This window comes from Spermophilus citellus (assembly GCF_964194105.1).
Source record: "Spermophilus citellus genome assembly, chromosome: 11".
In the NCBI taxonomy this organism is placed as follows: Eukaryota; Metazoa; Chordata; class Mammalia; order Rodentia; family Sciuridae; genus Spermophilus; species Spermophilus citellus.
The window spans coordinates 134,954,531-134,979,254 of record NC_138192.1 but is presented as its reverse complement, the minus strand read 5'-3'; the positions used below and the strand labels follow the sequence as shown (position 1 = coordinate 134,979,254).

Here is a 24,724-nt window from a genome sequence, read left to right as displayed (position 1 = left end):
TAGTCACGCTCAGAACAGGGCAGTGTCTCACCACGCTCAGAGCAGGGCAGTGTCTCACCACGCTCAGAGCAGGGCAGTGTCTCACCACGCTCAGAGCTGGGCAGTGTCCCACCACGCTCAGAGCAGGGCAGTGTAGTCACGCTCAGAACAGGGCAGTGTCTCACCACGCTCAGAACAGGGCAGTGTCTCACCACGCACAGAGCAGGGCAGTGTAGTCACGCTCAGAACAGGGCAGTGTCTCACCACGCTCAGAGCAGGGCAGTGTCTCACCACGCTCAGAGCAGGGCAGTGTCTCACCACGCTCAGAGCTGGGCAGTGTCCCACCACGCTCAGAGCAGGGCAGTGTAGTCACGCTCAGAGCAGGGCAGTGTCTCACCACGCTCAGAACAGGGCAGTGTCTCACCACGCTCAGAGCAGGGCAGTGTCTCACCACGCTCAGAACAGGACAGTGTAGTCACGCTCAGAACAGGGCAGTGTCCCACCATGCTCAGAACAGGGCAGTGTCTCACCACGCTCAGAGCAGGGCAGTGTCTCACCACGCTCAGAACAGGGCAGTGTCCCACCACGCTCAGAACAGTGCAGTGTCCCACCACGCTCAGAACAGGGCAGTGTCTCACCACGCTCAGAACAGGGCAGTGTCCCACCACGCTCAGAACAGGGCAGTGTCTCACCACGCTCAGAACAGGGCAGTGTAGTCATGCTCAGAACAGGGCAGTGTCTCACCACGCTCAGAGCAGGGCAGTGTCCCACCACGCTCAGAGCAGGGCAGTGTCCCACCACGCTCAGAGCAGGGCAGTGTCCCACCACGCTCAGAGCAGGGCAGTGTCCCACCACGCTCAGAGCAGGGCAGTGTCCCACCACGCTCAGAGCAGGGCAGTGTCCCACCACGCTCAGAGCAGGGCAGTGTCCCACCACGCTCAGAACAGGGCAGTGTCCCACCACGCTCAGAACAGGGCCGTGTCTCACCACGCTCAGAGCAGGGCAGTGTCCCACCACGCTCAGAGCAGGGCAGTGTCCCACCACGCTCAGAGCAGGGCAGTGTCCCACCACGCTCAGAGCAGGGCAGTGTCCCACCACGCTCAGAGCAGGGCAGTGTCTCACCACGCTCAGAACAGGGCAGTGTCTCACCACGCTCAGAGCAGGGCATTGTCTCACCACGCTCAGAGCAGGGCAGTGTCTCACCATGCTCAGAACAGGGCAGTGTAGTCACGCTCAGAACAGGGTAGTGTCCCACCATGCACAGAACAGGGCAGTGTAGTCACGCTCAGAACAGGGCAGTGTAGTCACGCTCAGAACAGGGCAGTGTCTCACCACGCTCAGAGCAGGGCAGTGTCCCACCACGCTCAGAACAGGGCAGTGTCTCACCACTCTCAGAGCAGGGCAGTGTAGTCACGCTCAGAACAGGGCAGTGTAGTCACGCTCAGAACAGGGCAGTGTCCCACCACGCTCAGAGCAGGGCAGTGTCTCACCATGCTCAGAACAGGGTAGTGTAGTCACGCTCAGAACAGGGCAGTGTCCCACCACGCTCAGAACAGGGCAGTGTCCCACCATGCTCAGAACAGGGCAGTGTCTCACCACGCTCAGAGCAGGGCAGTGTCCCACCACGCTCAGAACAGGGCAGTGTCTCACCACGCTCAGAGCAGGGCAGTGTAGTCACGCTCAGAACAGGGCAGTGTAGTCACGCTCAGAACAGGGCAGTGTCCCACCACGCTCAGAGCAGGGCAGTGTAGTCACGCTCAGAACAGGGCAGTGTCCCACCACGCTCAGAACAGGGCAGTGTCTCACCACGCTCAGAGCAGGGCAGTGTAGTCACGCTCAGAACAGGACAGTGTCTCACCACGCTCAGAACAGGGCCGTGTCTCACCACGCTCAGAGCAGGGCAGTGTCTCACCACGCTCAGAACAGGGCAGTGTCTCACCACGCTCAGAGCAGGGCAGTGTAGTCACGCTCAGAACAGGGCAGTGTCTCACCACGCTCAGAGCAGGGCAGTGTCTCACCACGCTCAGAACAGGGCAGTGTCTCACCACGCTCAGAGCAGGGCAGTGTCTCACCACGCTCAGAACAGGGCAGTGTCTCACCACGCTCAGAGCAGGGCAGTATAGTCACGCTTAGAACAGGGCAGTGTCTCACCACGCTCAGAGCAGGGCAGTGTCTCACCACGCTCAGAACAGGGCAGTGTCTCACCACGCTCAGAACAGGGCAGTGTCTCACCACGCTCAGAGCAGGGCAGTGTAGTCACGCTCAGAACAGGGCAGTGTCTCACCACGCTCAGAGCAGGGCAGTGTCCCACCACGCTCAGAGCAGGGCAGTGTCCCACCACGCTCAGAGCAGGGCAGTGTCCCACCACGCTCAGAGCAGGGCAGTGTCCCACCACGCTCAGAGCAGGGCAGTGTCTCACCACGCTCAGAACAGGGCAGTGTCTCACCACGCTCAGAGCAGGGCATTGTCTCACCACGCTCAGAGCCGGGCAGTGTCTCACCATGCTCAGAACAGGGCAGTGTAGTCACGCTCAGAACAGGGTAGTGTCCCACCATGCTCAGAACAGGGCAGTGTAGTCACGCTCAGAACAGGGCAGTGTAGTCACGCTCAGAACAGTGCAGTGTCTCACCACGCTCAGAGCAGGGCAGTGTCCCACCACGCTCAGAACAGGGCAGTGTCTCACCACTCTCAGAGCAGGGCAGTGTAGTCATGCTCAGAACAGGGTAGTGTAGTCACGCTCAGAACAGGGCAGTGTCCCACCGCGCTCAGAACAGGGCAGTGTCTCACCACGCTCAGAGCAGGGCAGTGTAGTCACGCTCAGAACAGGGCAGTGTAGTCACGCTCAGAACAGGGCAGTGTCCCACCACGCTCAGAGCAGGGCAGTGTAGTCACGCTCAGAACAGGGCAGTGTCCCACCACGCTCAGAACAGGGCAGTGTCTCACCACGCTCAGAGCAGGGCAGTGTAGTCACGCTCAGAACAGGACAGTGTCTCACCACGCTCAGAACAGGGCCGTGTCTCACCACGCTCAGAGCAGGGCAGTGTCTCACCACGCTCAGAGCAGGGCAGTGTCTCACCACGCTCAGAGCAGGGCAGTGTAGTCACGCTCAGAACAGGGCAGTGTCTCACCACGCTCAGAGCAGGGCAGTGTCTCACCACGCTCAGAACAGGGCAGTGTCTCACCACGCTCAGAGCAGGGCAGTGTCTCACCACGCTCAGAACAGGGCAGTGTCTCACCACGCTCAGAGCAGGGCAGTATAGTCACGCTTAGAACAGGGCAGTGTCTCACCACGCTCAGAGCAGGGCAGTGTCTCACCACGCTCAGAACAGGGCAGTGTCTCACCACGCTCAGAACAGGGCAGTGTCTCACCACGCTCAGAGCAGGGCAGTGTAGTCACGCTCAGAACAGGGCAGTGTCTCACCACGCTCAGAGCAGGGCAGTGTCTCACCACGCTCTGAACAGTGCAGTGTCACACCACGCTTAGAACAGAGCAGTGTCTCACCACGCTCAGAGCAGGGCAGTGTCTCACCACGCTCAGAGCAGGGCAGTGTCTCACCACGCTCAGAGCTGGGCAGTGTCCCACCACGCTCAGAACAGGGCAGTGTCTCACCACGCTCAGAACAGGGCAGTGTCTCACCACGCTCAGAGCAGGGCAGTGTAGTCACGCTCAGAACAGGGCAGTGTCCCACCACGCTCAGAGCAGGGCAGTGTCTCACCACGCTCAGAACAGGGCAGTGTCTCACCACGCTCAGAACAGGGCAGTGTAGTCACGCTCAGAACAGGGCAGTGTCTCACCACGCTCAGAGCAGGGCAGTGTAGTCACGCTCAGAGCAGGGCAGTGTCTCACCACGCTCAGAACAGGGCAGTGTCTCACCTCGCTCAGAACAGGGCAGTGTAGTCACGCTCAGAACAGGGCAGTGTCCCACCATGCTCAGAACAGGGCAGTGTCTCACCACGCTCAGAACAGGGCAGTGTCTCACCACGCTCAGAGCAGGGCAGTGTCTCACCACGCTCAGAACAGGGCAGTGTCTCACCACGCTCAGAGCAGGGCAGTGTCTCACCACGCTCAGAGCAGGGCAGTGTCTCACCACGCTCCGAGCAGGGCAGTGTCTCACCACGCTCAGAACAGGGTAGTGTAGTCACGCTCAGAACAGGGCAGTGTAGTCACGCTCAGAACAGGGCAGTGTCTCACCACGCTCAGAACAGGGCAGTGTCTCACCACGCTCAGAGCAGGGCAGTGTCTCACCACGCTCAGAGCAGGGCAGTGTAGTCACGCTCAGAACAGGGTAGTGTAGTCACGCTCAGAACAGGGCAGTGTAGTCACGCTCAGAACAGGGCAGTGTAGTCACGCTCAGAACAGGGCAGTGTCCCACCACGCTCAGAGCAGGGCAGTGTCTCACCCCGCTCAGAGCAGGGCAGTGTAGTCACGCTCAGAACAGGGCAGTGTAGTCACGCTCAGAACAGGGCAGTGTAGTCACGCTCAGAACAGGGCAGTGTAGTCACGCTCAGAACAGGGCAGTGTCCCACCACGCTCAGAGCAGGGCAGTGTAGTCACGCTCAGAACAGGGCAGTGTAGTCACGCTCAAAACAGGGTAGTGTAGTCACGCTCAGAACAGGGCAGTGTAGTCACGCTCAGAACAGGGCAGTGTAGTCACACTCAGAACAGGGCAGTGTCTCACCACGCTCAGAGCAGGGCAGTGTCTCACCACGCTCAGAGCAGGGCAGTGTAGTCATGCTCAGAACAGGGCAGTGTCTCACCACGCTCAGAGCAGGGCAGTGTCTCACCACGCTCAGAACAGGGCAGTGTCTCACCACGCTCAGAACAGGGCAGTGTCTCACCACGCTCAGAACAGGGCAGTGTCCCACCACGGTCAGAGCAGGACAGTGTAGTCATGCTCAGAACAGGGCAGTGTCTCACCAAGCTCAGAGCAGGGCAGTGTCTCACCACGCTCAGAGCAGGACAGTGTAGTCATGCTCAGAACAGGGCAGTGTCTCACCAAGCTCAGAACAGGGCAGTGTCTCACCACGCTCAGAGCAGGGCAGTGTCTCACCACGCTCAGAACAGGGCAGTGTCTCACCACGCTCAGAACAGGGCAGTGTAGTCACGCTCAGAACAGGGCAGTGTCCCACCATGCTCAGAACAGGGCAGTGTCTCACCACGCTCAGAACAGGGCAGTGTCCCACCATGCTCAGAACAGGGCAGTGTCCCACCACGCTCAGAACAGGGCAGTGTCCCACCACGCTCAGAACAGGGCAGTGTCCCACCACGCTCAGAACAGGGCAGTGTCCCACCACGCTCAGAACAGGGCAGTGTCCCACCACGCTCAGAACAGGGCAGTGTCCCACCACGCTCAGAACAGGGCAGTGTCCCACCACGCTCAGAACAGGGCAGTGTAGTCACGCTCAGAGCAGGGTAGTGTCCCACCACGCTCAGAACAGGGCAGTGTAGTCACGCTCAGAACAGGGCAGTGTCTCACCATGCTCAGAACAGGGCAGTGTCTCACCACGCTCAGAGCAGGGCAGTGTCTCACCACGCTCAGAACAGGGCAGTGTCCCACCATGCTCAGAACAGGGCAGTGTAGTCACGTTCAGAGCAGGGTAGTGTCCCACCACGCTCAGAACAGGGCAGTGTCTCACCACGCTCAGAGTAGGGCTGTGTCTCACCACGCTCAGCACAGGGCAGTGTCTCACCACGCTCAGCACAGGGCAGTGTCTCACCACGTTCAGAACAGGGCAGTGTCCCACCACGCTCAGAACAGGGCAGTGTAGTCACGCTCAGAGCAGGGCAGTGTCCCACCACGCTCAGAACAGGGCAGTGTAGTCACGCTCAGAACAGGGCAGTGTCTCACCACGCTCAGAACAGGGCAGTGTAGTCACGCTCAGAACAGGGCAGTGTCCCACCATGCTCAGAACAGGGCAGTGTAGCCACACTCAGAACAGGGCAGTGTCTCACCATGGCCCTGTGACCACAACCTAGTCACAGCATGGCCCAGGAGCATCTGTTTCCCAGGAGGACCTCATATGAGCTGCTCTGGGGCTCAGGCTTGTGCCCACAGGGAGAAGGAGTTGACCTGACTCAGAATTCTTCTTTAGAGCCGTCTTTAGCTACACGTTTCTAGTCTGCCAAACCAGACATTGTGTCATTTACAAATTTTCCAGCACCTGAAGCACCCAGTAGACCCTCCTGTATGCAAGTTTGTAAGCTGCTAAGTTAGGCAGGTGGAGCTCAGGGTCTGCTTTCTCATGGGGCTTCCGTATTGGCAAGAGCACAGGGTTATGTGCACCATCCCTCTCCTCCTTCCCAGGGGGGCAGGAGGAAGGAGGTCGGCCATGGGTTCCTGTGGAAGGAGACTCTGAAACTCAATCCTGTAGGGCATCTGTGTTGAAAACTGATTATCTGCCTGTATCCCACCTGTGGGCAAACAGGAGGACCACAGGTTTGGGCCAGCCTGGGGAGCGCAGTGAGGCCCTGTCTCCGAGCAAAACAGAACACAGGCTGGGGCAGAGCTCAGGGCAGCACGTCCCTGGTTCCATCCCTGTGCTGCCAGCCAACAGAATCCCTAAATGAAAAAGTCTTCTCTCTCCAGGGGTTTGGTTGTCAGGGACCTGGCCTTAGAGCCCTGGTCGGATGTCAGAGGCCAGCAGCCCCCACAGTGTCCTCTGTGTCCTTGGTGCTCTAGGGAGCAATGTGATGGGGACATCTGCTTGAGTTCAGGGTGGGGCTCCCCCGGCCTGCAGGAGGCCTGGCTCAGCCCCGGCGTGCAGGGGGAGACGGGGACTTCCTCTAGAGCTGGTGCGTTTGGAGACTGTTTCCTTTATTTGTTTTTTCTCCGGGAAGATGAGTGAGAAGGTTTCACCTGGTGCTTGAGTGGAATTTCAGTACCAGTGCTACACGCACGTGTGTATGTGCATGTGTGTGAACCTGGGCTACTTTACATTCAGTGATTCATGTGGGATGTGTGGGGTTCCTAGGGGAGAAGGAAACTGCATGATATGGTCCTGATTAAAACATGTGAACTAGAAGCCATAGCTGAAGTGTGTGTGAAGTGTGTGTGTACATACACACACGTATGTTACATTTATATATATCCATGAGTATATGTGTGTATACCGAAGAGTATATTTGCCTTTACAACAAATTAGGGTTTACTGTGTTAAAAAATAAAGTTGGGGCCTTGTACGATACACTGTACCTTTTATGAGCTGAGCCAAGGGTGTGAATATGTAGTGACTTAGTGTGTCTACCACAATACCACCCTGAGGGCTTGTTTTGCCCTTTCATTATTCAGGGTGACCCCCCCAGAACCGGGGATGGAGCCAGGGGTGCTGCCCTGTGGAGTTCCATCCCCAGCTCTTCAGCTCTTCTTATTTTGATACAGGGTCTCTCAAGCTGGCCTCAGTTGTGATCTATTTTAGCCTCTGTCACGGTAACTTCTTATTTTTATTTATTATCTTTTACTGAGGTTGAGCCTAGGGGCTCCCTACTACTGAGTTATATTCCTTTCTTTCTTTTCTTTTTCTTTCAAATTCTGAGATAGGGACTTGCCAAATTGCTAAGATCGGCCTCAAATTTATAATCTTGGTGCCACACTCTCCAGAGTCCCCAGGATCACAGGTGTGTGTCACCCCACTCATCTGTTGTCCTTGCTTGTGTCCTGGGCCCTCCAGTTGGATCTCAGCCTGGAAGCCGGAATGTGGTTGGCAGAATAATGTGCCCCTCAGAGACTGGAACTGTTCCACGTGGCAGAGGGACTTTGCAAATGGGTTTAGGTCAGGGCTCTTCGATGGGGAGATGGTTCTGGGCGATGTGAGCAGCTCGTTGTCATCTCCCCGGCCACTGGCAAGAAGTCTGGAGGATCAGAGTTGAGGGGGAGGGATGTGGGGACAGAAGCAGAGGGCAGACTTGAAGACGGAGGAGGCCAGGAGCCGGGGAAGCTGGGGCCTCTGGGCGTAGGAGAGGCTGGGAACACATGCCCTAGAGCCTCCAGAGGCCCTTGACTGCTGTACCACAAGCCCATGTCAGAGTTCGGCCCCCAGCACTGTAGGTGGAAGGTGTGTGCTGGGTCACCCACTAAGTTTGTGGTGGCTTGTTGCATCTGGCAGTCACCAGAAACCAATACACAGTGGGATCCTGTGAATCCTTAAACCAGAGTCCCGTCCTTCCTCTCCCTGATGGTGGGTGGATGTTTGAACTTCTCTGTGCCCAGTGTCTCCATCTGTGGGTTGGGGAGGAGCAGGTAAGCCCTGACCTGCACCTGGTGTTTTCCAAAGCCCTTGCTGCACAGTTGACCTAGTTGTCTCCTTGGCTGTCAGCCTCCTGGCTAGGCCATGTGCACTGTGGGGGCAGAGCAGGCTAGGACATGCTCAGTGTGTGCAGAGGAGTGTGGGTAGCCCCTGCTCTCCCCAGGCTTTCCTCCTAGCAACCCTGATGCTGGACTTCCTAGCCTAGGGGCATCAAGTGCCTTCTACTGGAGTTAGAGGAATGGCCCAGGCTCAAGAACACAAACCCGTGGTGAATATGAGATGGAAGCAACTCTTGGGATAGAAACTGGTGGGTTTCCAAAAGCAGCAGCAGCAGACCCGGGAGGGTGAGCTAGGGCCGTGGCTGTCCACTGAGGAACCTGGCCTCACGAGTGGCTGGACTTGAGCCGTCTTCAGAGAGCCCGAGGAGGGGTGCCAGCGCTGCGGCCCGAGCCCTGCTCTTGCTACACCTGCTCCTTGGGGCCACCCTGTTGTTTTGGTGGAGTACATTCCTCTTGCCTCCACCTGGGAAGGGTCTGCCATGATCCTGCTGAGGGAGCCACGTCCGTCCGTGATGCCCGGCTTGGGTCTCCAGCCTCCAGCCTCCAGCCCTGGCTTTGCCTCAGAGGGCCGTGCTGAACCCCCACCCCTTCTTGCTCCTGCCCCATTTTTCCAGCCCCTGGCCACCTTGTGTTCCTGGCTTCTGGGGAGACCGTCGTTACAATACCATGCCTCCTGGGCCTGGGCCTGTTCTTGGGGTGGGTGGAAGAGGGGCAACAGTAAGCGGGTGGACAGGTCACTCCAGGGGAGCACCTTTCCTGGGAGTTTTCACATATGAGTCTCCTCAGTGTGCTCCTGGACACCCAGTACCTTGCAGTGCATCTGCAGCCAGCGGGAGTGGGGGGCACCATTTACTGTCCTTCCCGAGGGCCAGGACCTGGGTGCTTCGTAGCCTGATGCTTTGCCTGGAGAAGGCCCGGTCGGACCCCTCCTGGGGTGCACGCTCAGCCCCACAGCCCTGGCCCTGGGTGTGCCAGCTGTGCTGTCCTGTCTCAGGTCAGCACCCAGCTCCTGCCCTTGGCCTGCGGGCACCACGCCTGAGCACTGTGGGGGGACAAGGGGCAGCCCCAGTATAAGGGCACTTTCAAGGTAAGAGGTGTCAGGAGAATGTGAGGCTGGGCGGGGCGGGGGGTGCACAGCTCCACCAGCCCAACTCTCTCCTTCCTTCCCTTGCTAGGTGCCCCCAGGACCAATGAGCCCTGTACCCGGGCATGTCCTGCTCCTGTGATGGGGCTCCAAGTACACCTGCTTCTTCTCACACAAACCTGTGCCACCCCAGGAGGAGGAGCAACTGCCACCACCCTGTGCACCATAGGCCAGCTGCCTTCTCTGAGAGCACTGGCTAGATCTAAACTCAGGCCTGGCCCCAGAGTCCATGCCCTGCTGGCCAGTGGCCTGCCAGTCTTTTCCTGTGGATATTTGGAGAGCCCAGGACCCTGCCTGCAGGTCCTGTCACGGGATGCAGATTGGCTCCGGAGCTCTCTTTGGCTATACCTGGAAGCATCACATGGACTGGAGACTGCAGACCTTGCACCTAGTCATGTCCTGCCCACCCTGGCTGCCCATGCCGGCTGCAGGGCATTGGGTGTGGAGACAGCATGGCGGCCTCCTGGCAGCAGCCCCATTCTGCATGGGCCCCAGGGGATGCCTATAGGAGGGCATGAAGCCACAGAGAGGCCTGTCATTCTGGGAGTTGGCCTGCTCCGGGCAGCTGCCTTGGCTCAGAGCTGTACAGCACACACAAGCACCATGTAGGCCTTTCTGTGCCAGGAAGGACGGGGTGGAGGTCAGAGCTGCGTGGGTAGGACTGGCAGTTGGAGTAAGACCCACACCTGGACTAATAGTAGCCCTTTTCTCTGGGCAGAGGAGTCTGGTTGGTCTCTGTGCTCCACGGAGGTGGCAGTGTTTCCCTGTCCTCATCCCTTCCTGGTCTGGGTGAGTGGTGGACCAGGCCTGGCTCTGCCTTTGGGACTGTCCCAGCCTGAACAGATATTCAGTCAGGGCAGAGGCTGTTCCAGCGAGGAGCTCTTCAGGAAAGAGCGTCATTGGCCTGCAGGCTCTCCAGCAGGGGTACTGGACAGGGCAGGCACAGCCTTTGGTCCAGAACAAAGCTCAATCCGAGCTGCTGGGAGCACCAGGAGCCAGGCAAGCCACTGGTGGGGGCTTAGCTCTGGGTTTACACCAAGTGTCCCTGTTTGCCCCCAGAGAAGCACATGCTGGTTTAGAATGTCAGCCCTGGAGCAGAGGGGTGCATATCACAGGCTTTGGGGTGCCCAGATTTCTGTAGTACAGTGGGGGCCCACAGAGGAGGTGACTTGTGAGCCCTGGATTCCCTTAGGAACCTCCTGATCTGGCTGGCTGAAGGAGGGGATGCTAGGTCCCTTTCTGGGTTTGCTGTTCGGCCGCGGGGCCTGAGCAAGGTGCTTTGCTCCCTGTACGGTGTCCCCCCCTGTGGAACACGGCACACGTGTGTCTGAATCCCCTGTGGGGACCTTGCCTGTGCTGCATACAACAGTGTGAGCTGAAGACCTCTCTGGGCACAGGTGGTGAGCCAGGAGGCTGGAGGGAGGGGCCGCCTTTCCTGGCACAGGTGCTCTGTCCTGGGCCCCTCCTAGATTCTGGAGGCAGAAGGCAGAAGCAGGGGGCTGTGCCTGGGTGTGTGTGCTCACCTTTGGCTTCCCTACTCTGCACCAAAGTCAGGATCAGCATGGGCAGGCGCCCTCACTCCTGGCCAGGGACACTCCTGTGAACACCTTCCTGCATCTTGTTTGTGTTAATTCTTTACTTTTGATTTTACTTGAAACAAAACAATAAAATCAAAGCACCCTTTTCCTGTACTATGTTTTTTTTTCCAAGTGTGTTTTCTATTTTAGTTTGTTGTTGACATAAGCTGTTTCTTGGGTATTGCTTATATCCATATTTATGAGGCAAAGAGAGGTGACATATTACAAAATTCACCTGTTTGAAGCTACAATAGGAGCACTTTTGTTTTTTGCATTCCTACAGAGTATTTTAAGTCTTTAGGTTAAAAAGTATTCCTGACTTCTCTGTGTCATCCGCGCGCGCGCACACACACACGCATATGAGGTTAATAGGATAATTGTAATTCAGTTAAGAACTCCTTTGGGGAAGATAATATTGCATATAAGTTAGAATTTGAATGGAGCTTGGATATGCTTGTTCAGTCCTTTTGAGTGATAGTTTTAATAAGCCACATCCTGGGAAGTTCCAAGGCAAGATGGCAGACTGAGCACAGGCATCTCATTTCACTCATTCTGGAAATTCATCGAAAGACTCCAGTACAATGTCCATGTCCTAAGTTCCAGCCCAGTCACTAGGCTCACCCAACACCGGGGTTCTGGTCTCCAAATACTCTTTCTCCCTGAAGAGAAATGTATAAGAGTTTCCAGGACATTTTGTCACAGAAGAGTCTGGGGTCTGCTTTCCGAGACCCTTAGCAGGTGTTAGAAGGATCAGGAGCCAACCCAGGGGCTCCCTCTGACCAAGGACAGGACCATGTGAGCATTGTAAGAACCATGGTTATTGCCCCACTAGGTGCTGAGGGCATGTGAGCCGGGGCAACAGCAGATGACAGAAATGAGCTCCCAGGAGCCATCGTCCTCCAGATGTGGCCATCCAATTTGTCAGTTAAAAATAGAGCAGATGGGCTGGGGTTGTGGCTCAGTGGTAGAGCACTTGTCTGGCATATGGGAAGCACGGGGTTCGATTCTCAGCACCACATACATTATTAGATCCATTGACAACTAAAAATAAATTTAAAAAAATAGAGCAGAAGTCCTGCAAAACTCCCGGAGGTGAGGATGCACATTTGAGGAGATACGTGTGAGTCAGCGTGAGACAGAGGGAAGGGAGCCAGCACGGTACGCAGGCTGCAGGCTGCTCTGGGAGACCTGAATTGGGTTGGAAGTCCAGGAGGCAGAGCAGAGCAGGGGTGGCGTCCCTGAACCAGTACCCCAGGGAGTCAGCGCAGCAGGGTGGGGATGTCCTGAGCAGGGCTGGAGCCGCCCCATGGGAGGGACCTGTGAGGCTTCCCCACAGGCAGCACTCAGGAGTTCCAGGACAGGAGACAAGGAGGTCAGGTGGCTTCCCGTTTTCAGTGACAGCACTGAGAGCAGGAAGACATGGAGCTTCGCCTTTGCAGTTCCCGAGGAGGATGGTCTTCAAGCTGGAATACTGTGATGGCCATAACAGTGGTGCCCGCGGGCAGCCTGAGCTTGTCTCAGACATGGACAGGAGTCATGGATCTCCTTTCCCAAGATCCAGTCGGGCCTGAGTTCCCGAAGAGGTCCAGGAGCAGCTGGAAGGAGACGGGAGAGTCCAGCTCCCAGGGGAGGAGGAAGCAGATCAAGCGTAGTGGTTGTGCAGGGGACAGGGCGGACTGGCTAGGCGGGAGCAGTTCAGCCTCCAATGCAGTGTGACCAGGGCCAGCTTGCTGCTGCTGACTTCACCCCAGGACACAGTGGCCAGGAAAGCCTGCTTGGACCTTCCTGTGCACCTGGCCTGCCTTGACCCCACCGTCCCAGTCTCACCCTGCCCTGCTGTGCTGCTCAGCCACCTGAGGACACTTGCTCCTCCCCAGGGCCTTCTGCCTGGCCGCTCCTGAGTGCCACGGGTGGCCACGGCGTGGCACAGCTTGCTCCCTGACCATGTCCTTGGGCATTCTGTCTGTTCTACAGATGCTAGAGCCAGGGTGGCCTTGGCTTCTTGGGACCACTCATGACACCATCCCAGAGCGGATGGCAGGCTCTGACTTGAGTCCCTCCCGCCCTGGGAGCATGGTGGCCTGTCCTTGCCCCGCGTCTGCTCGAAGCCCGCAGTCCTCCCCCACCAAGAGTGTGCTTGGAGAGCTGTAGGTGCAGGGGTGGCAACCTGGAGAGGAGCCAGAGGAAGCCCCCGAGAGCCAGCGCCCTTCCCAGGGTGGGGGGTGGCAGACCCCAGCTCCGTCCGACAATGAGTCCTCCGGAGCGATGTTTGGTTACTTCCTCATGGGCTCGCCGTGCAGGCTAAGGCTCGTTCTGCAGGGCCAGCACCCCGCCCCAGCCGCCCCGCAGGGGGAGAGCGTGCTTACGTGGCTGAAAGCTGGGCTTCCCCTCGCTGTGACCCCGACTCTGGAGTGCTCTCTGGAAAACACAGCGGCTTTCACTGTCTGTGTGACGCCTTGCAGTGTGTCCGGAGAAGAGGAGCCGACTCGTGTCACGGAAAATTAGCATCCTTCTTTGTGACGGTGCCTTTAGGAAGGAAAGGCAGACTGACAGGCCTTCCTGTTGTGCCAGGGGCTCCCTCCAGGCTGACTGCGCCTCTCCTGGGGCTCTGAATGCCGGCTTTGTGCCCTCCCGACGTCAGGAGCCTCTGGTGCTGCGCGCTCCTCGAGGCAGGCGTGGGGAAGCGCTTTGTGACGCCGTGGAATATTCATGAGAATACAGGCTTTTCTGTGTGGATGCCGAGGCTTCAGGAGAAGCTCTCATTGTCTGCTCAGGGCACTCTGGGGCAGAGGACCAGCAGGCCTCTTTGGGGAACTCGAGGCATTTCCAGGGTTTTTGATACAGAAATAGCACGAGTCACATTTGACGTAGCCCCAGTGCTGCACGAGTGGGTGGGGATTGTGGTTCCCGGCTCTGCAGCTGGCTCCCCGGCAAGGCCTGGCATAGCTTGGCCGCAGCCCCACCACCTGGCCTCCTGATGCTGGCACTGGGAGGGGAGGCAGGGTTGCCCAGCAGCCTGTGGGTGGGTCTCCTTGTCTGCAAGATTTGAGTCCTTGTTTTTGTGTCCATCTGTCGAGGCAGCTTTGTTTGTGGACACGAGGCAGCAGCAGTGGTGGGCTAGGGGACTGGGGTGCTGACGAATGTCATCTGATTTCTCTGCTCCACTTCTAACTGGCATGGCGGAGGCTGGTGTTCTGGGTGGTACCTCAAGACAGTGAACCAAGGCTAAGTGCCGTCCCGTTTCAACATGTGGTGAAGAAGGAGGAGCCACCAAGAGGCTGCTTCGAGTCCCCTGGGCCCTCTGCAGGCAATGCTGCTCCCACTCAGGGCTTTCAGAAGCAGCCTGATCCGGCTCCCCGGGCAGAGCAGGACTGTCTGCAGCCTCCTGCAGCCCAGTGGCTCTCAGCTGGGACCTGCACTCACAGTCTGGTGTCAGACCAGCATGTGCCGTGGCAGTGCCCCACCACTGTTTCGCTCTCCATGTCTGGAGCATGCCAGCCACCTGCTGCTGGTATGGGACAGGCCTGTGCTGGCCACCCTCCTCCTGAGCTGTGCGGCCCTGGGCCTGCATGGGAAGACCTGGATAGAGTTGGGACCTGGGAACGGAGGGCATCTTCACGGAGGTTCAGACATGTGCGTGGGGGCCGGAGACAACGGCCAGTCTGTGCAGGGCGAGCTCCGGCTGTGTCCTCAGCCGTGTGTGCCTGTGTGCCCCTGGCTCTGCTGACCACTGTGTAGTCCAGTTTGGGCATTCCTTTCAAGATCAAATCTAAATCAATTTGGGGGCTCTTATAAGTTTCCAAGAAAATAGCTTCAAAAACCACTTGAATCAATGCCTTAGGGACTAGAGCATTAATAGGTTGAGTGCATTGGATAAAAAAAGAAGAAGAGAAAAGGAACCCCACAATAAAGCCTCCCCTCGCTGTTCTCACCCCTGCCCCCCCCGTGGGGACGGCCTCACAGCACTCCTTCCTTTCCTAGCCCTTCCTAGCGGTCAGCCTGTGCACACTCAGCCGTGAAGGGCGCATGGCCAGCATCACCTGGGTGGGGAGGGACCCTCGGGTGCCCCACCAGGCCTCTGCCCCTGAGGAGATGGCGTCCACATCGTGGCCAGGTTAATGCTGCTCCCATGAGGGACTTTGGACGGGAGTTGTGGTCCCATATAGAGGTTTGTTTCCAGCTGCACCAAGTGAGGAAGGTCCTAGTAAGGGAGCACTGCCAGCTGGTGTGTGGCAGGTGACATGGCGCCCTGAACAGCCCTGTCCTGCCCAGCACCTGGAGCTGCCTCTCCCTCCCACCCTCCCTTGGCCCCAGGGCAGCAGCGATGCTCTGGCCCTCGAAGGGGCAGGTGCTCCCCGAGCTGGGCATTAAGACCCTCTGTGACGTGGGGCCCCTGGACTCTTGCTGAAGCTCCCTTCGGTCTCTGTGAGGTGCAGCCTCACAGAGTCCTGTGTGGACACCTGCCCAGAGGGCAGGAGTTGAGGCCGGCAGCACCGGGAGGGCGCCACACCTGCCCCCCTGAGCTCCTTTTCGGCTCTCCCTGCCTGCCGAGTACTTCACTAAGGCAAGCGCGGGAGAACACTGGTGTTTGTGACCGGCACTGTGTACGCAGGTTTTACAGCATGCTATACCTCATGGTAGAGAGGACCTCGGGGACGGGAAGGAAAGGAGTGCAGCCTCATCCCCGCGCGTGGGCCAGAGTGGAGCAGGCACTGCTGCTGGTCCTGCCCCTGGGGCACACCCGAGCCAGGAGCCTGGTGAAACAGGTGCACACTTCACAGGCCACGCTGCCCGTGCACGTGCTGAGGCCTCTGGTCACCTGCAGCTTGCTGTTCAGGGCGAGTCACCTAGTGGACCTCCGTGACCCTGGGGCAGCGGGCCAGGGCAGGAGCCAGGGTGCTGCTGCACCTTGAGGGGAGGACACTGATGCCCACCAAGGAAGCCATGGCCTGCTTCAGCAGCACCCCTCCCTCCCTCCTAGGTCCCATCCTGGACTCTGCCCGGGAGGCCCACTGTTAGTGAGGACGCCAGGCGACTCTGGGCAGCACCGGGTCAGCATCAGTGCTCCCTCCTGTGCCCAGGCCAGCTCCACAGCAGCCTTCCACCCGCGCTCCAGCAGAGGCGGGCCGAGGGCCAGCACAGGGCCCAGCAGTGTGAGGCCTGCATCCGGCCAGGGACCTGCTGCCTAGGCAGTGACCCCAGAAATCCTCTGGACTGAGGTACAACAGCCACTTACAGCCTGGCCCACCTGGATGGGGAGGTCCATGACTGTGGAGTAGATTTCTGCTAGGAACTAGGCCATGGCCAGGGTCAGTGTGAGGCGGTGGCATCTGGGGCTGGAAGGTCCTGGAAGGTCCTGTAGCTATCAGGACCTGTAGCACCAGCCTAGGTCAAGAGAGAGAGGTGCTAACCTGAGGGACAAGCAGCCAACCCTCTCTGGGCCTTTGAGCTGCCTGAGCCTGAGCCCTCCCAGGGGAGCTCCTGGTCCCTCCTCTGGCCCTGTGGTCCATGTTTCGGGCTGATGGAGACAGGTGACCAGGGTAGGGAGCCATGCAGGGGATGCCTGCAGGCCTCACCCAGGCCCAGCGGTCGTCTCAGAGCTGCCCACTGGCATCCTGGACCCACACCTGGGGACACTGGTGCGTGGTGAACCCCCGGCTGCTCACTGCTGCTCCTGGCACGGCCATGTGCGGGGCTGCGCAGGGGGTCCGTGTGCGACGCGTCCCTGGGTTCTGCACCATTTTTCTCACTGTAAGATGGGCTACTCGGGGCCCGAGACGGACTCAGCACTGGCCTCTGGTCAGTCACGCCGCAGCTCTTCCGAGCGGTGATGTGGGTGGTGAGGTGCGGAAGCCAGCTGATGTGCCTGTGCTGCCAGCCAGGGGCACCCTGCGCTGGCTGTGGTCGGGTAAACATGTTTTCAAAAGGGCACTCATGTCGCCATGGAAACTGGCTCCCGCAGCATCTATCTGGACCACTTCTGTGGCACACGCTGTTCTTGGGGCTCACACACAACTCTGCAGTGGCTTCTTGGGAAGAGGAGGAAGGGGCAGAGGGGAGAGCGGGCAGTTTGCCCATGCTTGAGCAGGCACGCAGCTTGCTCTTTGGCTGACCAGAGCCTTTTCCTGTGTTTTCCCCTTTATTCATCTCAGACACGACACCTGGCAGGCCACTAGGCCTGGGATGGGGTCCTCTGGGAGCAGGGCCTCTGTGGTGCGGGTGGGGCAGAGGAAAGGGCTGGTACGAGCACACCTCCTGCTCTGAACTTCTGGCCTCTGTGACCTTCAAGTTAGAGGGCTGGAGTCCGTGTCCTGAGCCTGTTGACCCAGGGGCTAAGGTGGGGCTTCGGGACTTCCAGAGTCCTTCAGCCCCCGGGAGCCCCATGGCTGTGGCCAGCGGGGTTGTGTAGGGAGGGAGGGCACCCTGGGGCCAGCTCTGCACCACAGTGACGCGCTGTCTGTGCTGTGCTCTCTCTGCAGTGGACGTGGCCTCGGCACTGCCTCTGCAAGTGGCCCCCACGGCAGTGCCCATGGACCTGCGCCTGGATCACCAGTTTCCCCTGCCTGTGGCGGAGCCGGCGCTGCGGGAGCAGCAGCTGCAGCAGGAGCTCCTGGCGCTGAAGCAGAAGCAGCAGATCCAGCGGCAGATCCTCATTGCCGAGTTCCAGCGGCAGCACGAGCAGCTGTCCCGGCAGCACGAGGCCCAGCTGCACGAGCACATGAAGGTGAGCAGCTGCGGCTCCTGGCCTCCTGCCCCGAGGAGCCAAGACCCTGGGCCAGGTGGCACCTGCCCTCCTGCCCCTGAGGAGGGCTGACACCCAGGGACTAGGTGGCCCTCTGGTGACACCAGCTCTCCTCTGCCCCTGAGGCTCTGTCTCACTTTGTGGGGTGCTAAGACCCATGGACCAGGTGGGCTTTAATGAGGCCTGCGTGTCCGGGTGTCGTGTAGGATGTAGGGTGCTGAGATGAATGGTGTCTCGGGGCCACAGTGTGGAACATCCTTCTAGAAACACACCTGTGCCCAGGAACATTGCCCAGCCACAAGCACCAGGTAGCACAGTTCCCTCTGAAACCGTCCCAGCCCCTTGCCGTCGGTCCGGGACCTCTCTCTCTTACCTAGTTCTCTTAGTGTTTCATAACTGCAAGGAGTTGAGTCTGTTTTAATTTGAAAAGAGTAAGAAGAAAGTGCTAATAAAGACCTCCGTTGGCACTTGCTCTTCATGGCTACTTGAGGGTCTGATGAAGGGGGAGTGCCTTCTCTCTGTGCAGTCAGCTCGCCCGGAGGCTGGCCGGCCTGATGTCTGTGGCCACGAAGTGCTGGCTGCATGAGCGCCGCGCGGAGCGCCGTGGCAACCGGAATTCACGTTGATGCTGAACTTACATAGGTCACATTAATGTTTCTAGGAGCCATGTTAAAGAGCGCCCAGAGCCCGCCCAGCCAGGTTGCGTAAGTTATCCTTGCTGTGTGACAAAGCCACCATGCTGCTGAGCGGCTTTGGCAGGAACCACACATTGCCTCTGCTTCTGGGGTGAGGAGTCCAGGAGCAGCCAGCTGGTGGTCCTCACTGAGGGCCTCAGGAAGTTGCAGTCCGTGTCAGTCAGTCTCATCCAGAATGCTGTGGGGACCATAGTGTGAGGGTATGTCTCAAGCTCCTCTTGCCACTGTGGGCAGGAGCCTCAGGTTCTCGCTGTGGCTGCTCCCAGCATGCAGCAGCCTTCCCGGAGACAGATGGCCATCCAGAGAGCCCTTGTTGGAGATCCTGGTCTGGGGAGTGGTGCCTCAGCCCTGTGCACGTTCCTCCCATTCCAGTGCCTCTTGTGCACTGTGGGTGGGTCCTGGACAAGGGCTTGTCTGCGGACCACCTGGCAGGTTGCTGGGAAGCTGCCATCACTGCTCTCTCCAGTAGTGCACCCCAGAGCCGGGCTTGCCCTGGAGAAGGGCCCCGTGGCAGCTCTGAGGCTCCTCCCAGGGGTATGTGCTTTAGAGGTGGTCCTGGGAGGTTTGTCTTTGGCCCTCCCAGCCTTAGGAGACGGGTCGGGGAAGCTCCCTTCTGGGCCTGAGCTGCCCAGGGCCTTGTGGTCATCTTCTGCTGTGGTCAGCAGGCTTTGGCAGCAGTAGCTGCTGCTGCTTCTTGCTCCTGGGTCTGGGGCAGGTGGTTGGGGGCTCCACAGGCCAGGCCCTGAGCTCTCCTGATATTCCTCCTGTCTGGCAGTCCTGGGCCTGCTGGTCTCTCTGCCATGGACAGAGCAGACTCACTGCCCACTGGGAGTCTGACCATGGGTATTGTGCTCGGCCTCTGGACTACGGGACTGAGAGAGTCTCTGCGGCTGGCCTTGGGCAGTAATGTGTTCCAATCGGATGGCACAGTCAGTGGAAGTCATTCCAGGAAGGGCCTGCAGCTCTCGTGGTGGCCTGGACATGCTGGCCTTTGGTAACTAACTGGGAGCAGCCTCACCAGTAAATAAAAAATGTTGTATGTGTCAAGCTGCATTTCTGTGACCCCTAAAAGCAAAAGGTTAAAATGCAGCCTCCCGTCAGGCCTCCCTGCACATGGCCAGCCCCACACAGAGCCCAGCCTGACTCTGCAGAAGGATCCTGGCCTGGAGCCACCACACACCCACTGCAGTCTCCTAGAAATGGGAAGGTAGGGCACAGGCCAATGTGTCCCTGCCCTGCCACTGACAGGCCGGCTGCTGCCTCGCAGCTCTGGGCCACCCTGTCAGCCCGGTCGTTCCTCCTCGGGCCGTGAGGGCACTTGTGGCACTGGCTTCCTTGCAGATGCTTGCTGAAGTGGGCTTTCCCTGCAATGCTTCTGTCCTCAGCCCTGTGAGGTGGGGCCCCTGCCAGCGCACAGGAGGGAAGATGGCAGGGCCCGCGGGGAAGACGCTCCACGCAGTGTTCTTCCTGTGTCGGTTGCATTGGCAGCTTTTATAAGGCAGTAAAAGAGAAACTCAGAAATAAAATAAATCCTGCCAAGTGAGAAGGTCATCAGGGCAGTCCCAGGAAGCAGGACACAGGATGAAGACCCTGGGTCGAGGTTGCTCGAGCTAGGTCCCACCTCCCTCCCCTCCTCTCCTGCCAGGGGATTGCCTGGCTGCTCTGAGCTGGAAGCGGGCTCTCCCACCCGGCCTCCCTCAGCACCTGGGGTTTAGGCTGGGCCGTGCTCCTCATGGCCACCACACTCCTGGGAGAGCCCCCAATCTACAGTGCGGGCCCTCTGAGAGGTGCTGGGGCCCCCAGAAACCCAACGGCAAGAAAGAAGCTCAAAGTTGTATTTCTCTTTGCATTTTAATCATTTATTTTATTTTTTCATTAAAATGGAGATCATAAAAGCCTTTAAGCTGCAGTCGCATCATTGCACGAACACTCCTTTGTTTTGATGGCTTAAACTTGTTCCATTCCTCAATACTGCTAACGACTGGCGCGGAGTTCGTCAGACAGGTTTCTTGAACACACAGTCTAATTAGTGTCATGAAATCATCAGTGAATTTGAATAGAATTTCATAACTGGAATGGGAGTAGTTTTTCGGATGTAACTCACCTTGTTAATTTGGGTAAATAAGGTCTGCACGAGGTCGGGCTGCTCAGGTCACCTCCCCACCCCACCCTGTCCTGTGCGTCCACTGCCATTTCTTGGCTCTTCAACGTATTCCACCTACCCTTTTTGGCTGAGGAACTCGGTGTTTGCGTCACTGTGACAGTGTGCATGTGTCACAGCTGAGCCCCCAGCACAGCACGGTGACTCGTCTTTTCTCACACAGCTCTTGGTTTTCCTGGAGGTGATGATTTCCCACTTTCCCATTTACTGACCTTCTGTGGCCTGAGGCGAAGCCAGCCCCACAGCCTCAGAGACCTGTGTGCAGCCTGGAGGGAGTGACCAGGAGCCTGGGTATGCTCCAGAAAGGAGCCCTGAGCTGGGAGCAGTGAGTCACAGTGTGTGGGTCCACAGGTGTCCTGCAGAGCGGGAACAGGGCAGGCTTTGCAAGCCTGAGAGGGATCCCTGAGCTGCTGAAGCCCAGGCCGCCGGGCACAGCGGCTGCTGCAGGCCCCAGCCAGGCCCAGCCAGGTGTGCTTGTGCCAGTGGTGGTGGCTGCTTCTCCCAGAGCCCGGACCACGCTCCTGGCCTTGGTCATCGGCTGGTCTTAGAGGGCTCATGCCCTCTCGGCTCGGTCCTTCGCGTTTTCTGCATTCCTGTGCCCGGCTTGTGGGGTTGCCGCCGCTCGGAGGCGCCCTGGGGCTGCGGTTTTCTGTCTCGCGTGGCAGTGCTGGCCTTCTTGTCATTCCTGCAGGGGTCTCTTAGGACTAAAGGGCACAGTGCAGGGTGCACTGTGTGCGGTCACTTGATTGTTAGTGCTGCTGCAAAGTCATCTGCTCCTTCTCTCCTCGTTCTTAACACAAGAACTGCCACCGCTGTCCCGTGCTCATCAAGCCTGTCTGCAGCCCTCCCTGTCCTGGGCCAGCACCACACACGTCAGCTAGAACCCCACATGGGGCCTATGTCCGCGAGGCCTGCTCTCCCCCACTCACTGCCCCTGCATCCTCCCAGGCAAACCTCAGGACCATTGGCCATGCCATCTCCACGTCACGGTGGAAATGTGTTGAGATTGCAGCTCCTAAGAACTTGCTAACATGGATCTGCACTCTAGGAATATGGTGTCACCAACTGAGCTGAGTGCTTCTGTTCTTAGGAAAACCTTTCTATTTTCTCATATAATGCTCATGGATTTTATGTTTTTATTCTTGGATATATATATAATTTGCTAAAAATGAAACTATTTCTTTGGTTTTCCCCGCTCATTACTACAGTGTATAGGCAAGCCCCAGAGTTCACTGTTAACTACCAATGCATACAATTTCTTGTGGGTCCTAATAGTTTTTAATTAGTTATTTGATTATTGTATGGTTTTTAACTAAACTGTCATCTGCAAATAATAATTGTCTCCTTTTTTGATTTAGCTGTATTAACTACAATTTGCATAACCATGTCAGGATTGGAGTTACCTGTGACAACCTCCCTGTCCCCCGTGTGAACAGCACCATAAATGGAAGCCTGAGGAGTGTGAGCTCAGCTCTGTGCCTCTACGGGGCACCCCGGTGCCAGCAGGGCAGGAGGATGCATCAGCCTCTAGCTCCTCCCTGGCCAGCAGCATCGGGGTCTCCTCCTGTGACTCGAGACCATCCTTAGGTCTAGATTTGTCAGAGCAGCTGTTCCTCATGTGGGCCTGGTGGCCCCTCGGGGGGGGCGGGGGGGGCTCAGGTGCCCGAGGCACTGTGCCATGCCACCTTACCTAGAACGAGGCTTGGTGTCTAGCCTGTGGGACCCCCATGTGGCTCTGCCCTGTGCCCTCTTCATGGGGGCGTGGAGAGGAGTGTCCGGGTCACACAGCTGCGTGGCGCAGCCTGGGTATGCGTGAACCCAGCACGTACTTGGAGCACTTGAACAGCAAGCAGGCCGAGTGAGGAAGATCCAGGCCTGCATAGCTCTGTAGGCGCACGACGTGCCATGTGCTGGGCAGTGCCACCGAGGGGAGAAGATACAGTGGGATCTGTCTAGTCCTTGGGGCTGGCCATGGGCAGGACAGTGACCAGCAAGCAGGACGGCTCTCACTGAGTCAGTCTTCCCTGCAGTGAGAACAGGGAAGCCTGGCCTCAGATTATGCAGTGTTCATCCTGCTGTTAGCCAGAGTGGCCGCTGGGTCGGACTCACCACCTCTCCTGGAATAGTGGGTCCACAAGGTACTAAGCACAGTGGGAGTCCCCATCAGACAGACAGAGGACATGCTGGCTTCTGGAACCTCCTTCCAGCACAGTGAGGTCCTCTTTCTCTTCTGAGTGGTCACATTTCCAGGGCCCATTTCCCCCTTGTGGCTGCCTGTGGCTCTGTGCCTCTGGAAGTTTCTCTCTTGCATTTCTGCCCTAGTGCCTCCAGGGAGGGCCTGGGGGACACCAGCATCTCCTGCACACAGGGAGAGACAAAGCCCTGTTCCTGTGGCTGGTGCCCCCCACTGGTGGGTCACGGCAGGGCAGGCCCAGCAGCAGGTACCTCCACACCGGTGTCCTGTGGCCCTTGCACTCTTCTGCCTTTGGCTCTGGTCAGCGGCTCTCCTCTGCTGTCTTTCCACTTGCAGTGACGTGCTCAGCTGAGCAGTGGCTTTGTCAGGTGTTGTTACTGGAATCAGACGTCTGGGCTGTCCACTGCTTGAGTGCGTTTAAGAGAGGGTGTCAGTGGGAAGGTGTTGGTTACTCAAGGCTGGCCCTGAATAACAGAGGAGCTGCTCTCCACAGCTCTCTGTGGGCCTGGTGGCACATGCCTGTCATCCTGTTGATCAGAAGGTTAAAGCAGGAGGATCACAAGTTCCAGGCCAGCCCCAGCTACTTAGCAAGACCTTGTTTCAAAATACAAAAGACTGAGGTGTGGCTCAGTGGTAGAGTGCCCCTGGGTTCAATCCCCAGAACCAAACAAATCACGTGCTATTTTCCTGGGTTCAGGGGTGGGAAGGCATTTGCAGGGAGGGGAGGGGGCAGGTAACCGCAGGCTGGCTGGGGTCTCCAAACATTAATCTGCGCTGGTCACCAGGAAGAGTATCACCAAGGTCCTTGGCTCAGGGAATCTAGGGAAGGATTTAGCAGCACAATCTATGTGGGGCTTCTCTTGAGCCAAAGGATGAGGGGGGATGGAGGGGCAAAGGGAATGGGGAGCCAGGGACGATTTCAGGGGCCACCCTGCTAAGTTGTATGTAGATATTCAGTGCATGGAGGCTTAATCCAGGCAGAGGCCTGGGAACCCTCAGCCAGGAATCCTACCTTAGGCCTGTCCCCCCGGCCCTAGAAGACCCCCTCTCGCAGCCCCAGCACCCACACGGAGCAGCTCAGGCCCAGCACCTCCTGCCCACACTGAGTGGCAGTGGCACAGCAGGATCTTCCTAGTGCCTGGCCCTGGACGGCTCCACATCTGTCCAGTTCACTGTGGGCATCTCAGTGGCACCTGCTTAGCACCAGACCATCCTCCGGGCACGGTGTTGTCGTGTTCTCCATTATTCCCTCAGAATTGACGCCCTCGCTGCGCGTTGGGGTGCGTCTTAGACTGCAGTGGGAGGGAGACCCGCCCTCTAGTCCTGGGTGCGGCCTGTGGTACTCATTCTCTACTGCCTGTCCCAGGTGGCACCCCAGGCCCTCACCTGATGAGCAGTGGGACCCATCTGTCCCCTCCTAATAGCTGGTGCCTGGGGGAATGACAGTCCGCCTGGGACCTCTTGCTGTGTCAGTCCCCAGTTGGAAGAGTCGTCCTGGTCCATCTTGCACTCGGGACTCTTACGGCCTCTCCTGCCAGGGCCGAGGGCACTGGTGGCCACTCTGGCACCACCCTGGCTCCTTGGTTGCTGCCAGGTGCTCGTGGCCCACGAGAGCGCCTCCGATGTCATGCCTCATGAGTGTCCTTGCCTTGCACGCCACCTGCTGCATGAGGCTGTGTGCAGATGAGCAGCAGGAAGGCCATGGTGGCCGTGGGGGCAGCCGAGGGGCCTGGAGGAGAAGGGCAGGACCTGTGCGACAGACGGTGCTGAGCTGAAAAGCTGGAAGGAGAAGCTTGGAGCCGAGGGCTCGGCAGGCGAGGCCCGAGGACCTGGCCCTCAGGACAGCCGGCTGCCCTGCTGCCAGGCCCCACGCCCCTGCAGTGCGCCCCTGTCCTTCCCTCACCCTCACCCTCTGCCCTGCGGCAGGCC

At 58.4% G+C, this 24,724-nt stretch overlaps 1 protein-coding gene across 12 annotated transcripts in view; it reads left to right on the top strand.

Moving 5' to 3' along the window:
- HDAC4 (histone deacetylase 4) overlaps positions 1–24,724 on the top strand; it is a 270,249-nt gene that overhangs the window by 147,546 nt on the left and 97,979 nt on the right. For all 12 annotated transcript variants that reach the window (XM_081260592.1, XM_081260596.1, XM_081260587.1 and 9 more), the window contains exon 3: positions 17,483–17,727. In XM_081260592.1, coding sequence (XP_081116718.1) covers positions 17,483–17,727 — 245 coding nt within the window. The remainder of the gene's footprint in view (positions 1–17,482; positions 17,728–24,724) is intronic.